The sequence below is a fragment of the Pungitius pungitius genome, chromosome 1, assembly GCF_949316345.1.
Source record: "Pungitius pungitius chromosome 1, fPunPun2.1, whole genome shotgun sequence".
NCBI lineage: Eukaryota > Metazoa > Chordata > Actinopteri > Perciformes > Gasterosteidae > Pungitius > Pungitius pungitius.
In genome coordinates this window covers 6450833-6467203 of record NC_084900.1, presented here as the reverse complement: position 1 = coordinate 6467203, position 16371 = coordinate 6450833, and the positions used below count along the sequence as shown (strand labels likewise).

Sequence of the window (16371 nt, the reverse complement as noted above, 5' to 3'; positions counted from 1 at the left end):
TCCCAAACACAAAGCAAAGACAAAGCAGATTAACATGCAGAGGTTGATCCAGTGTGGTGCGGCACTTTAGTATGACTGCGCTGTATCTAGTCCTCCCTCTGGGCTAATTTGTTAACACCGAGAGCTAATTTCCCTCCAGGCATCACGGGCAGTTTGACTGACGGTCTGAAACTGGCATTTGCACGTCGCCGCCCAGCAAAGAAACCTCAATCAGTCTTTTCCCCCTCTGCTGGAATCTGCGAGTGCGTGGTGTGTTGCCAATTAATGTGTTCAAATGTGTGTCAGTGAACGCAAGCAGGGGCGAAAACAAATGGCTCGTTCGTTGGCTTTGTTGAGCGGATATCTGGATCCTGTCATAATGAGTAATGCTAATTGTGCTTTGCAGGATCATTGGTCGAGGCGTCAACAGCCATCACGTGGCATTGGGAAAGTGTGTCTCGATCGTTCCCGTGGTCAGCTCATGAATTCATCAATCTACAAGTTCTATCTGTCATGAGACTTATTTTGTCTTTTTTTTTTTAATTCAAAGCTGTGAAACTTTTGTCCAAAGTTGTCTGATCACCTTGACGATGCGACCGAGTGTGATTGCACCAATTCCTCACGTTATTCTCATCAAGCACAAGCGTTGTTTTTTTATTGACGTGTGTTGCCTGAAATGCTCTATCTGCAGAGTTCTTTGACACTTCACTTCCCGGCTAATTTGGCATTCCACGCCAAAGCCTTTGAGTTTTCACTTGCCTTCGGCCATATGTAAACGTAATTTACTTGGGAGAACAATTTGCCTCAACTGTTTTTCACTTCAAGATAAATAATCCCTCATGCATTATTAAAAATGCTCTACTTTTTTTTTTTCTGCTATGAATTTCAAAGTAGTCCTGCAAATTACCCCCCCCCCCCCCCCCCCCCCCTCTCCCTTTGGAAAATGTCATTTATTGCAAATAAGGAAGTGGGTTTGACAGGCTGCCATTGGTCAACTCAAATAACTGTATCCAGATCCACGCACGCACTAATTAATCACTAGCCATGGGGGCCGGGGTCCGTCCAGATCATGTCCTCCTCTCTCTTCCATCAATTCAACAAATTCAGAGTTCATTCCAATGCACACAGTTTGTAGTTGGTATCATCCACTGCAGGGACTGAGCCTCCTTTTTTCTTAAGGGTAAAATATTACATCCTCACTTATTTAGGGGAGAGAAATCCCCCCCCACACACTCCCCTACCTCTCTACTGGGGATTTATGTGGCAATGTGCCAGACGATCCAGCTGCCTAATTGTAGGGGGAGTATTATTATTTATTGGGAAATTATCCGCTGCGTCTCAGCTTACGCTCTTCAGCTGAAGTCTGAAAGTGATCTGAAACCATGTTGTTGAGGGCTGTCACATGTCGCCGACATCTGTTCGACGGATGGCGGCTCATTCGCTGACGGAGGCTCATTCATCTCGTTGTGATAATTTGTGCTAGTTGACCTTAACTCCGTGTCCCTGACACATTTTCGTGGGAGATGAAATGAAAATACAAGACCCCCTTAAGGCCCCTGTTTTGTTACTAATGATGACTTTTAAATGTCATTCTCTCTCCGCTCCATCTGCACTTGGGTGTTGGTTGATTCAGGAGAATGTGTCAGCGACCAAAGAGCAAAAGCGCTGTTTTTTAAAGGCAAAATGTTTCCTTCCTCCTATATAATTTATTTTGTTACTATTAACAAACCCACTTTCACAACTCCAAACTGTTTTCTTTTTCTAAATTATTTTTAAAAACGCTGCAGGGGGGTCGACATTTTCCAAATGACCATTTTCCTCCCTGACCTTTCTTTTGCCCTTTTTGGCATTGTTCTAAATATTCATTTGAGTGATGTCACCCATCTCTGCTCCGTGACGGGAGTGTCCGACAGTCCGCTTTCAGAAGGAGATCCCTTCCGTACGGGAATCCTCCGCCCGCCGCGTCAGCCCGCAGATGAGGGAAGAGGGAGGTGAAGAGAATGGAACACGGGCCGAAGATAAGAGTGGAGGAGGGACTTTCCTGTAAGGCTATTTAGATTTTGGATAGCTCTGCCAATGATGAGCGGTGCAGGATGCCGCCTCTGGCTCCCGGGGGGGGGGGGGGGGGGGGGGGGGAACATGAGCCCTATCAATCACCGCCTCCGGGCACAAATGTAATTACGCTACAGTTGTTGACTAGGCGGGTAATCCGAGACACCATTGGCATGCATTTACTCGCGTGCATTAGGGGATTGCCGGTGCCCATGTCGACGGCGCCACGCTCGCCTTTCTGATGTTGATTTCTATGCTTTTTACGGGGAAGCAGGCATTTATCGAGCCCCCTCGCTTTTTTTTTTCTTTCTTTAGGGCAACGAGGCTTGGAGGAATTATTCATAAAGACAGAGCTTTGCGATCAAATTAGTCAAGATTCAAATTTCTACGGTTGTATAATAAAAACCATTTTTGTGCATTTTTCCTCCTTTTCTTTCCATGACAGCTTTCCAGAAAAGAGATAAGGCACACAAAATACTGTTGATCAATAAACAAAGCAAGACTTGTATTTGCCAAAGTCAACCTATATTATCCTTTTTCTCTGCGCTTGTCAATTTCAAAGAAGTTTGTTGAGATCCATACCAGTACTTTTTTCAGGGGGCGAAACCCATCTCCCCATTAGGGGTGAGATAATTGATGGCTTTCATCAGCAGAATGAATACAATTACTCCACTTTGTGATGTCTCCATGGCGAGTGTGCTTTACTGTGTTGGGGTCTGGAGGATTTCTGTGACACAATGAAGTGACAAGATAATGAGGGGCTTCTTTTGTTGTTTCACCTTTCCTTTCCGTCTTTGTGATTCCTCCTCGTGTTTTTGGTTCACGATAAGAAGCGGTATCTGGATGACATTTGGAGATGTGAAAACTGCCTGGATTGTGTACCATGGAACGGTAAAGCCGAATCGATGAGCTGTGTGCGTTAATATCGTGCAGAGATGAGAGAAAATTGTGTGTTGGTCATGGCGTGAATTCCGCTTGGTTTCATTCCAAATAGAGGAACTCGTGTGGACGCTGTTGCACTTGGCCCATCAAATGCTATATGATTCAACATGATGCTGAAAAAATGTAGCTTCTCTTGGACATCAGTCATATTTATAGTTTTGCGGAGGAAATATGAGCAACCCGTTTTACCTGACAGCCATATCATAAACTAACTAAAAGAATCAATCTCACACGTAATAAATAACAGAGCAGTTCATCACCTTGCCATGAATGTGCTTCATTTGATGTTTGTGCAACAAAGGAAGGGACTGGAGCTTAAAATGGAGACTTCCTCTGTCATACACACACACACACACACACACACACACACCGACGGAAATACCGGAGATTCTTGTGTACGTAAAAGAAAAAGGGGTTTCATTTACTGGTGCCACGCTAAATGCAACAATTCATCATGACATTGATTTCGGTTGATTTCTCCCAAGCCCGATTCTCACATGTGGAAAATGCCGTTGCCTTCTCCTTCCTCCCTGATGAATGTCCCCGGCTGCTCGGTGTCTAGTGGTGGCTTTCGCAGCGCAGACGCTCGTCTGAAGGGATGTTTATAAAAAAAATCTATAACTGCCGCAGTCCTCCTACAGTCACTCGGGCCAATGTTTACACTTCTCGCTCGTTTTTTACTCTGGCTGTAAACACAGAACTCCTCCATCCTTTGTGCACGCGCGTGCGCGAGACCTCCGCAGATGTGCGTTTGTGCGTGCGTGCGTGCGTGCGTGGGAGGGCGTGCGGGGCCTCCCCTACAGGGGAGGAAGAATAGCAACCTCCGAACCGCACGCCGCTCGGTCACGCTGCCACTTTCGGGGCCTTTTTGCCTGCCGCGGTAAACGCCGCATTTCCGGGGCCGACAGACTGCGAGCCGCGGCTCGAGGCAGCAGGCACCTTTTGACCCTCCGCCTCATGCCAGTGTGCGCGTAAATGGAGGGCATTGTATCACTTTAAAAGACAAAGGAATGAAGCGTCCCCTAAGAATTCTGAACTCTTGTTTGGAAGGCTATTGTAGCGGTTTACATGATGCACGCTCAGCTCTACTTCGGTCCGTTTTTAAGTTCTCTGTGGAATGCCCGTGTAATTAATTTTTACTTTCCACCAGCCAATATGTAAACACTGTGTCCATTTCCTTGTCTTTTGATCTGTGTCAGTCTCACACTCTCTCTTTTCTCAACTCCTGGCCTCACGAGGGCCCCGGTGGTATTGCTCATCCTCCCACACTCCAAACAGCCAGCGTCCGTCCACCCACACACTGTAGACCAGGGTGGGCCTTTTTATCTACAGGTCCCATCTGCTTTTGTGTTTTCCTATATTGGTCATTTTAATTATTTTTAATTCTGGTCAATACCTAACTCTGGGGTGGCGTTTGTAGACAGGAAAGGGATCTGAATAACCCTCCACTTGTTTTACTTTCCCCCTGTGCAGCCTTCAGTCGAGCACCCATCCCCATGGCGGTGGTGAGGAGGGAGCTGTCGTGCGAGAGCTATCCCATCGAGCTGCGATGCCCAGGCACGGACGTCATCATGATCGAGAGCGCCAACTACGGCCGCACCGACGACAAGATCTGTGACGCCGACCCAGCGCAGATGGAGAACACCCGGTGTTACCTCCCGGATGCATACAAGATCATGTCACAAAGGTGAGGTCTTCTTTTTGATGGAATTTTATGAGTTCACTAAATGGCCTGTTTTGTTTGGCCTTCTATATTTCTCTTCTACCTTCTGTGTTTGAACTTAGAGCTGCAAGACATGCTCGATTTGTTTAAAGCTCTATAAACAATGACTATAATAACAAAAATGCTGAGTTGGCTGAACTTTGAAATATGGAATGTGAATATTTTTATGTATAAATAGTATCAATACTCAGAAATCTTGGAAGCGAAATCAGTCTTAATCTTTAGTTAATTGTAGAAATGCCGTAAATCACACCTGAGGTCTTCTTAAATGGATTTTGGGTGTTTTTCTTTATTAAACTGCTGCAGTTATTCACCTTTTTCACATTGTAGACTATTGAAATGCACTTTCTTTGTGAAAAAAGTCTGCATAGATTTTACAATGTTGAACAAATTGCATCTCAATGTTTGCATTGTAAAGTCATTAGTAGCATTGCAAAAAAAAAGAGAATTGATATGAATACCCCCCTTTGTGTAGTTGTGTGGCTTGGTAACTGTCCCCATGGTGGATCAATTGGCTGAAGAAGAATAAACCTCACCGCACGTGTCTGCTGATCCATATCAGTCCTGAAGTCACTGGTTAATTGGAGTAATATATGATCAGTTATTTGTCCAAATAGAAATGTGCTCGATAGGCCTTGCTGCCACACGTGGAGTCTTGTCTTCAGAGTTACGACCCCGTTGTGCACAGACCGAGAACCCGGGAACTATTTGTCAGGCAGACACAGCGTAGGCTTACCGTGCTTTGGTTTTTGCCGTATAATGGATGGCCTACATTAAGGCAATGTATACACAAGTTTCGAGGTCTCACCAAGAAGTCTGGTCTCCAGAAATTGTCTCGAGGCGGCTGTGGAGTGAGCATGTATAGTCGGTTGACTTATTGCTGCACTTACAAGCGATGGACTTTATCTAAATTGGTTCTCTGTTAACTTTAGCCCACTTTTGATTCCCAAAGCTTTAGGTTTGAACAATACTAATGGACCTTTGGGCTTTTATCAAACAATTGCTCTCGCCCTTTTAGTTTGGTGCCATAGAGTTCGGATAATCAGCTGTGTGAAAAGCATCTGATGGTGAAAAGAGGTGGTGTGAAATATGTTGTCAGGTAATTGATGCACCCTGTTGCTCCCTTGTTCTCCAGCCGCCTACTCAGACTAAAAATCCCTGCAGGAATAAATCAACGGGTCTACTGCTACTGTCAAGAACACAAAACCAACATAGAGAACTAACCCTTTATAGCATCTTGTTGCTACCTGGGCGTTTCGGTGATGCTAGAACGCTCAATTCAGAGCCAGAGGAGAAGAGAGGTTGCAAAGTGGAGGACATAGTGTGTGATGAGAGTATTATTGGATATTTGTGTCTACAGCGTCACGTCAATACATTAGCATGCAGAGGTTAGCGCAACAAACAAACCCCCCCCCTCCGACGCTCAGAGCCGTTGCTAGACACCTGCGGCTCGGCTCATTAGGGTTAAAAGAAAAATAGAGTGCAACAAGAAAAGCAGCAATTTGAGCAGAAAAAGGTTGTTATATCACACGATTTCAGCGATGACCCTGTGATCTGTGATAAAGGGCAAAACCATGTCCCATATTTATATAACTGTCTCAGTTAATTTTTCAAGGTCGTGATCCTTTTACAAATACAACTAACACGATTTGATCAGGTCTGTGGCTTCTAAGCACACATTTTAGTGTCTCTTTAACTTGTGTTTTTCTTGAGTACAGTGTCCACTTAAATCTCAATGAGCTGTTATCAGCAGTGAGGCAAGTACAATCTTTCATAAATGTCTCTCCCCTGCCTAGTTATTTCCTTTTTCCTTTCTCCCCCCCCGTATTGATCATGCAGTGTGTTTACAGGCACGGTATAGCCAGAACAAGCATTTGCATGATGTCCACAACAATTGTTGTATCAACGAGTTGTGCGTTGCTGCGTTTATGTCTGAAAGGATGAGTTGTAGACTACATAACACACAGGGCGACAGAAAAATAATAATGGCTGTATCGGCTAATAATCATTATTTCATGGCAGGACAACATAACCATGTATTTTTGGATTGGGATCTCTGAAATAGGTTTCTGCCCTGTGGATTTTTCAGTCTGATAAAACCAAATCAGCCGTTGCCCTCCGTAATCGACCTTGTCACAGCAAAGTGGTGAGTAGTCACAATGTGAGCTGCATTCTAACCGTTCTCTCTTACTTGAAGCTGAGTCCACTCAATCTTTACGTTATCTCCCACTCTAAGAACCCTTGAGGCTGTGTCCCATGTTGATACCACGTCCTTATTCAAAGCAGGTTTTGCTGTTCTGACATCAAAAAGTCAGTGTGCATACTAAGGTGCACCTCATATACGGTAGTTTGGCTCCCAACGCATTCCACAAAAAATGGAGGTCCAATTTACATTTAAACATCTGAATAAATTGCTTTCAAGGGTGACACCAACTCCTTAAAGAACTTCTTCATTTGGCCGCATGGTATGTTGTCTGGGGAAATAATGTTTTATTGGAATGAAAGGGAAAAGCTTGTCTTTCATAGATTCCACCATTCCCGTAACTGTATGCAGTTAGTATCTATTAAAACTGGACACAGCAGAGACTGCAAAAAGATTGGCAATTAATCTAATATGATTATGTTAAATTTAAACACGGATAAACATGTTTATTTGCAATAATGTGAGCATTACCTTGCAATCGAATTAGCATGCTTGTGAATGCACAAATAGTAGTTTCCTCCAGTGGGTTCTCTGCTCCCTATTTCTTTTCCCCTTGCCTGCGTACCACCTGCCCCTCCTGCTGGCACCAGTTAAGTCGTGGTGACTGGCAAGTGTGGTATTTAGAATGCACGTCCTGTCTGAAGAGCAGCCACGCTGCTGCTGCTGCCGACTTAGTGTGCATGCCAGGCCAGCATCCATCACCAGCAAATGCCCAACCGTGTCACTGTCTCTCTCGCGAGCTGCACATATACATTCGGGCAGCTCAATCCGCACTGCTCCCCCCCCAGCCACTAACAGCCCTCCATTGGTATTCAGCTATCAACCCCCGAGTGCTACCTTTTCCAGTTTGGCCCACTCACAGAGGTGTGTACTGGCCCTCTTTTCGGCAAGATGTTTGGTTCCATTACAGTCTTTTAAGCGAGCGCTAATAGCAGCCTGTATCTGAGTGATAGCGCGCCACTGAGCCCGTGAGTGCTGGTAATGCATCCCAAAATGACGGTTGTCCCGCACCATGCTGTGACGAGGGGTGAAATGAATGGCTCCCTTTCATTAGCCGACCCTCCCCTTTGTGCTGCGAGTGTCGTGGCCGCGCAGAATCCGCAGCCTCTGGATAAACACGTCACCTGTAGGTGGTGCAGGGTTGTGAGCTGGATGGACGCTAATGATGCCGTGATTGAAACGCGCTGCCGAGAATTAATTCAGCACGGTGGGAGGCCAGTATTTGTGTAGTGTTGCAGGCATACTGGAGCCTGTGGTTTTTTGCAATCATTGCTAGTCCCTTTTGGGCAATCTTTGGAGCTTATTGTTTGGGAGCCGAGGCGTCTGTTGAAGCCGCCTCTCTCCAAAGCATTTATAGATCTAGTGCCATTTCCCCACTGTGTGAAATCACTGGAGAGGGGACGGGCACTTGTGCTTTCAAACAACAGTGACCCTTTTTTTTCCCTCATCGGTCCCAGTGCTTCTCTCTCCCCCCCCCCTCCCTCTTTTTGTGTTCCCCTCTTCCTTTCCCCAAGGCGGTGTGGCCTTCACGGCCAGTAATTACAGGCTATATCAAAGCTATATATCACCTTATGTCTCAGTAGACCTCAGCAGACACCTTAAGGGACAGCTGATAGCATTGTGGCAGGCTGGTGCATGACCCCTGAAGGAGAAAAGCAGGTCAGCAAGGTGCAAAGCCACCAGATACATTCAGCCCAACACACACACAGGCACGTTCTTGGCCCTCTTTTGTTTGGCTTTCGGTTTTTGTGGCCTCGGCCTCTCTGGGATTGCTTCCACTGCCGTGTCCTCACACTCGTCATTTGAAGGAACATAGGAGAACAATACGCATTTTTGTCTCCCCAGCGTTTTGGGTTAATGCACATGACTCTGATGATGAAGGTCAATAGACATCACAGCTTGACGAGGCTCCTGAGGATGATGAAACTAAACGAGCGCAACTCGTGACTTGAACCTGCTGGCCTGGTGACAGTTGACATTTGAGAATCTCCCTGTTAATGATGTTTATGTGCAAAATAAATGCTTCCAGGCCATTATTTACTCCACCACACTCGCTGGAATGTGGGAGACAAATGGCTCCGCTCCAGACGGCTAAGAACACGTGCTGACAGAGGGACAAGAATGATTGAGGGATAAGAAGGGGAAAGCAGATGGGAGGATCCTTTCTCCTTCGCCGGTGATCCTTCCCATACGTTATAGTTCTCATTATCCTTGGCTTGTGACCTCGATTCGGAGTTGAAGGATTTGATGAGATATTTGTTTAAGCAGCAGAGTAGGATTAACTGAAGAATCCCCTGCGTTTTTTTTTTTTTTTTTGTGCCTATCTTCGTTTAAATCCTCTCATTTAAAAGAGGATGTTATGGATAGATGAGAAAAATGTGGTTGCTGAGGTCTTTAAATCAAGGGGATGTTATGTGTGTAAGTTACAAAGGCGGAAACGGTATATGAAGATTTAAAAAGCTGCACGTAATTGTTCTGAATAGCTTACCCGTCCTCGCCCGCCCTCGACTCTGAGGGTGGCTCGCCACATATCAGGTTGGGACCATCTGCTTGATATCTACAGTCCCGTTTCTTTTTTGAGGTTTTCATCGTGAGGTCTGTGTTTTAGAAAGAAAATTAATACACGGTGAGAACTGTTTCATACAGGTCAGAAAAAAGAACCCCTTCGAGGTCATGAGTGTTATTGCTGTGCCCACGCTTTGAAACAGAAACCCAGCATTACAAACTGGAGATGTCAGGCATGGAGTCGATGAAGTTGCATCATGGGAAATGTAGGCTACAGAGTATTTGGAGCTTGACCCATATAAAAGTCAGCATATCTAGGCCTTTGGCGGTTTAAGTCCCGCGGCTTTATGCAAGTGTAGCGCTAAAATGCTTGACTACGCCTTTAATAGTCTTCGTTTTTTCAGCTTTAATGTAGTCTTTTATACTTAATGCATTAAATAAAGCTGAATGCGTTCACATCATATCCATAAATACTTAATAGAGTCTTTCATTCAAGCAAATAGGAGAGTGCCATTGACATTAAGCGAGAGCTTATCATACTGAGCAGATGTGAGCGTAATACCGTCATTGCTCATGCATGACCCCCACAGCTCTATCAGAAGTGGCCTTTTGTGTCGAGGTTTGCATAAACAATGGGACGTCGGGTAAATTAATGCATGACTTTAATGTTGGTGGTGCAAATATCTCGGAGGTGCCGCTATAGATAAAGAATGCAGACTTTGATTCCTACTCTCAAACTAGTCATATTGTTCAAGATATGCCTATAATTACGTACTTTGTTTTCTCCCTGTACCCAGCATATTGGATTCTAGTGCAAATTCTGCATTGATCACTCAGCAGAGTTTCTACATTTCTCTTTTTTTATTCGACGAGCCTTTCTCTATTAAAACAAGAGGCATTGGTTCGTCTTGCCTATTCTCCATAGGAGGCTATTGTTGTTTTTTCATGATACAATTATGTGTTAAGCACATGACAATTACAGAACAAAAACATGACCGATGAGCGCAACGGGGGACAAAGGACCGCTGTAATTGTATGAACAAATAGAGAATGGCGGGTGGTTTTGCATGGCAGCATTAATATGCAAAGGAATATTAATAACGTCTCTGACACACAGAGAGAGACAAAACATCCCCTTATCAGCATAAGGCAAAAATAAGTAATAAACACCTTTTGGAAGTTGTTTTGGATTACTGTAGGAACTTCAACCCCCTCACCATCTGTACATGTTGGCCTGGTGCCCCCGCGGAACTCTTTTTCTCGCAAAGACTTTTTAAATCCAAGAGATTTGTTTTTCTTTCATCACCTGACGTTCATTATCTCATTTTTTCAGCCGCTTCGTACGCCCAACCCCACTCCAGTACGCGTTTGATAAGAGCCTCCCGCGTTTTTGCCAATTAGCAGCCGTACATTTTAAATCCGCAGCTCATCCGGCCCAAGCCCGGGTCTCCAAAAAAACGGCCCGACAGGACCGTGTGGTCATTAGACGGGAAAGGAAGCTCAGGGTTAGCCAACGGGGGATGAAGTAGCACATCTCCCCCCGTATCAAGCGGAATTGGTATTTCTCAGGAGATTGAGATAAAAGAGGAGCACATTGACTCCAACCGAGCCAGCGGTTTGAGTCCAACCATAGCGTTGGCCATTGTTAGATCCCGAGCAGAATACCCTGTAGACGTTGTTATGGCCCCGCAAGTGGAGGACTTTGCCAGAGCAGCCGGAAGTTTGAGAGTTTTGTCCACTGTCTGGATTCTGGGCACATTTCCCTCAGGAAGCCTGGGTCTGGTCGTTGGGTCTTTTGGTGTCAGATTAATGGCCGTCACAGTGGAGGCTCACCAAACACGGTGTTTTTAAAATGTTCTGAAAAGTGAAAGTGGGAGGCCTCAGTCCATTTATCAGCTAGGGGAGTGAGTTTCACTTGGATGAGTGCAAACAGTAAAGAAAGGGCTAATTCAGTCAGGAGCAGGTGGTTAGTCAGAGTGCAGGGAGCCGACTCGGCTTTCTTCCCTTCCTCGATCTGATACTTGCCCTTCTCTGCGCTCCACAGTCTTTCATCCTTGTTCTTTTAGTTTTCTGCTTTTTTTTTTTTTTTTTTTAATTGGCACGAAGAAGAAGGCAACATACACATTTGAGGTCTGCTCTGAAGCAGTCAATCCATTTTTTCCCCCAGTAACAGACAGGGCATGCAACTTTTACAGACACTTGATAACTTTCCTGACTACATATCTTCTCTCTCCAAAGACACAAAGACACCCTCTCATATTGATTCGCGGCAAGACGTCTTGTGGCTCATTCATCCACTCAGTTTAGCACATTGACACAACAACTTGTGTGAATTGTTATGGTAATTTATGCTTACCTAATGATTGGAAGAATGTTCCCCTTAGCATCCCTTTTCTAGCTCATTTATTGGTATTTTGGTCCTGCAGAAGTCGTTTCCTAACTTAGATCGTCTAGCATTGCCTGATTCCTGAAATTCATTTTGAATGGCAGATTAATGTTTTACAGCAGAACCATGATGGTAATCTTTTTGATTAAATTTGATGAGGGTGAGCAGACTATTTAGCTTCTTTTTAAATCCACAACTGTCTCTGGAGAGTCGTGTAAACAGGATTATTGTGGGAAATTGTTTGTCATAATCATATGCAGTAAACGGCTTAAACAAACTGCTTCAGTCGTAGTTTTGGCAGCAGCGGTGATGCCGCCGCATATAAAAGTCTGCACATCTAATTGAATCCCACCTTATTAATCACTTAAGTGAGAAAAAAAAAATGGAAACATCCAAACAAAGTTTTACCACACAGCCAGTTACATTATTGCTGAATGAAACTCAACATCTGTGCAAGATTAGCTGCCTTTGGTAGTATTTATTGGCCTCTTGCCACGAGAGCAATAGTAGACACGGCCTTGGTGGATGAATATGATTGCGTTTGTAATGGCCGTTGGCTTTGGCCTGGAGTCCTTCTTTTCCAACTAGCTGATCCGAAGCTGTCTGTTCTCTTCTGGGATTCTGGAAGGACAGATGTTTCTCCAGTGGTTTCGGAATTTACTTTACTTATGAAGCCCCCTACTGATTTGAGTTGATTAGACCCTTGTCCCTTGTGCATAGCCAATATTAAATGATCATTTAGATCTCCATTCTTCTGCTGTAATCTCTAGTGTTTCACGGCATGTAAAATAACTGACTCTGGGGTCGTTATTTGATTAGTCATTACATTTACATTACATTTCATTTAGCTGACGCTTTTATCCAAAGCGACTTACAGTAAGTGCATTTCAACCGGTCTTCAGCGTTTGTTACAGAAGTTGGGACATTGATTCTTTTATGAGCTTTGTGCGAGAGGACACAGCAGTCTTTTCTTTCTGCCACAACACCGCATTGTCATTATTTGTAGTGGGTAATTGAAATGTTTGATTTGGCCTGTGTTTTTGATCCATGTGATGGGTGACACTCGGCTCGGTTGGCTCTGAACATTGCTTGAAAATGACTCATCTTTTGAGACTTAAGGCTACGAGGAGGTACTCCAGTCCCACTGAAACGGTGGATGGCTCAAAGTACTCGGCTGGTAAAGCCAGCGGCCATTGCTCAGCCCAGCATTACAAGGCACCGTCTACCTCTCTTAATCCTGCCATCTACCCCTCTATCCCTCTCTCTCCCTGTCCTCTCAATTACTGATCTGCTGTGAATCCCTCTTGCCCTCCTTAGCACTCCTCTTCCAATGTCTTGTGTCTTTTTATTGTACTTCAATGCCTCTCTTGGCAAGATGAAATCGGGAGAGCCAGACGAGGAGCGGTTTCACCCCACTTCCCTCGTCACTCAGTGATGGCTGCGCGGTTAGCGCCTCACAAAGGACCTGTTTTATTAGCATTGTCTCCGTCACCCACAGTTGACGCTCACAAATGATTCTTTCCTTCTTTTTTTAGCAAGAAAATACATGCAGATCTGTGATCATGAAGGTGAGCTTACAATGTTGCAATCACAGTTCCACAGATCTTTTTTTTAATTGATACGTTCTTACTCATGAATCCAAATCAATGAAAAGGGTGTAACTTCCTTTCTGTTTCATCTTCAGGTGCTAGTCCCACCTGCATGGAAAGCTAAAACCGTATTCACCAATGTTCGAGATGAAAAAATGATGACACCATTGTAATCCATGTTTCATAAGCACATTTGCATAATTCACTTTGATCTAGCCCAAGCGGCTGAATATTCATAGTTTGCCACTTCAACTCCATACATATCCAGTAATCCATATGGAAATGTCCACTTGTAGACTTGTATTATTCAGGGTTCTCTGAGTTGTGCATGACTCCCAGGGTGTTTAGAATTGATGACAAAAGATTAATTGAATTTTCATAGCTTCTCCTGTGTATTTGAGCAATGTGGCTTTGCAAAGCCTGACTGACACCTGAGTTTTTTTGCTTTATTGATTTAACAAAGACGATACGCAAGTCTTGATTGTTTCATAGAAGCTGGCCAAGTTCAAACCTATATGTTGGTAAATAGTTCTGCTGAAAGATCTGTCTGTCTCATTGATTGTGCCACCTCAGCACCTCATGCTCAGTGACGCACACGTTCCTGATGACGTTTTTTTCTTTCTAGAATGGCGTCTCCTGCCGGCCCAATAATTTCCCATTCCGGTTTGTCTCCTGACCTGGACCACGTCAATATCGCAAAGAGGGAGAGCTCCCCACTTGCGTGCCGCTTCATTCTTGTTGGTTAGATTCCATCAATAGCCTTTCCCGCCACCGGACTGTTGCTTACAAGGGTGTGATTTTAAGGGAAATGCTTGTAGCTGCCACAGAGTAATGCCACACCACAATAGAGTGCAGCCCCGCCCACTCATTATTTGCTGGGTCCAAACGGGCTTCCCATAAAGCAGGACTTTTGTGCTCGCTGCCATGGACCTAAATCCATGTGCTCGTTGAGGTGGGGCTGCAGAGGGTGGGAGCTGAATATCTAGTTAAGGTTCGAGGCGCTGGATGTGAATCCCTGGTCTGGACTTTAAAAGAATTGGGCACGGAAAATTCCTTTTCTTTTCTTCCTTTCTCTATTAACATTAAAAAGGTTCAACAACATGAATCAGGATGAAGAAGAACTACACAGAAGGGTTGATTGCTAACTACTACATGAATTTTCAGTGGAAGGAGTGTGTGTGTGTGACCTCCATTTAACCGAGTAATTTCCATTAATATTAGGATAGACATTTTCAACGGAGATTATAGTACTTTTGATTCAATTTTGTTAAAAAATTAATTGCTATAATAACCATTTCTTGCAGTATAATGGTACTCCTCCCACATTCGGGAAAGTGCTTATTTTGGATTTTGTGGGTAAGAATGATCTGCTCCACCTCTAACATGGGCAGGTTTTTTTTACGCCGCCACAATGGTTGTAAGTTGCTCTGTTTTGAAGGCCTGAATGTGTCTGTGTTCTAGCTTTTCTTTTATACATCAAATCACTCTACAACTACAAATTGAAAGTGTCCGTGCAATCTGTAACTGTGTCATAGGCGCAGGGAGTAGAAGAATAAACCCGGCAGCGTTTAGAGCGGAAGAGGAAAGTGATACTGTGCTCATAGTTGGAGAATGACAATAGCAGCATGCAGAGATAAAAGGTCTGCGCTGCAGCCTTGTTCCTCTTTGACGGCAAATCAGGTATACCGTGTCACCTTGAAAAGTTGATGGGATTTACTTAACGCCCACTGCTTCCTGATATTGGTGTGTACAATACTGTTCACCTCCAACATCAGTTGGTGCTTGATTAGTTACAAGATTAGACATTTTGAGTATATGCCTTTCCGGGATATCTTCATTTGAAATCACATTTTACAAAGCCAATGGGCTGCTGTTGGGTCATATCCCATTTTTTATTAATGCCAGCCCGAAATTGAAATTTCTCCATTATGAAAGTACAAATCCAATAGGTGAGGCGTGTACACCCTGACGCCATTTGAAATATAGCCTTTTGCATGTCTGCAAGTCTGCTAATTGGTGCACATACATACATGGACTTATTTTGCTTGTCTCATCTTGCCTTCAACACTCATTTCTCTTGCAACCTTTAACTGCCCACTCGGGTTTCTGAGTTCTCTAACTATCTGTTTCTGAGTGGACGGTGTCTCATTTCCATTTTTAACACTCACCTATATAGCCAGATGTAATTTTAATACTGGGCTCTGGTTTCTGTGGGGACCATTGATCTCTATGATAAAATTTAAAATGATATAATCAGCTCTTGGAAGACAGCTTTCTTTGCAATCTGCATTTCAGATCACAGGATTGCGCAAAAGCCATAACAGCAGTATATTTAATAAAAGACATAATGGAACGTGTTGATTGCAGTTGGGAGATTAGGTTACAGCAGCATATAATACAATTACTCAGTAACAGAAAAGGTACATTTTTAAAAGTAATACAAATGATAGAACATTATTTTTAAATAGTAATGTTATAATTGTATTGGTTATTGATGTCACTTTTGGATTTTCTAATTGTTGTTCATAACTACAAAACCATTTGCACTGCTGGTTTAAAAATATTTCTCCTTGGTTACACGTAGGCAGAGTCTGCACTAACCCAAAAAAATGTTTTATTAAATAAATAAATCCATTGCTTGTTCTAACTACCTATAAGTCAGCTCCAGGTGAATCTGTTATTTTTGACTTTATTGATGGTGCAAATTTATCCACAAGCCTAGTCCAAAAAAGCAGATCCTTGAAGTCTTTGTGAGAAACAGTGAGGGTTAAGCCCAAAGTTAGCTTGTCTTCCCACTAATCCTGCTTTGTTTGACAGGACTCGGTCATCATAGATGCCTGAAATTCCGCCGTGAGTTGACGATAACACATTTTAAGTTCTGTACATCAGCACAACAAGGTGTTCTCCAAAAAGCTGTCATTTCAGAGTGTTTTGCAGTAAATCTTCTGCTACAAACAGACGCTGACGCCAAATACTTACCGGAGGTTGGAAA

At 43.9% G+C, this 16371-nt stretch overlaps 1 protein-coding gene across 17 annotated transcripts in view; it reads left to right on the top strand.

Moving 5' to 3' along the window:
• The window catches only part of LOC119221817 (adhesion G protein-coupled receptor L3-like), a 182496-nt gene that overhangs the window by 73426 nt on the left and 92699 nt on the right, over window positions 1-16371 (top strand). For all 17 annotated transcript variants that reach the window (XM_062560901.1, XM_037477914.2, XM_062560879.1 and 14 more), the window contains one exon: window positions 4447-4660. In XM_062560901.1, the coding sequence (XP_062416885.1) occupies window positions 4447-4660 (214 nt within the window). The remainder of the gene's footprint in view (window positions 1-4446; window positions 4661-16371) is intronic.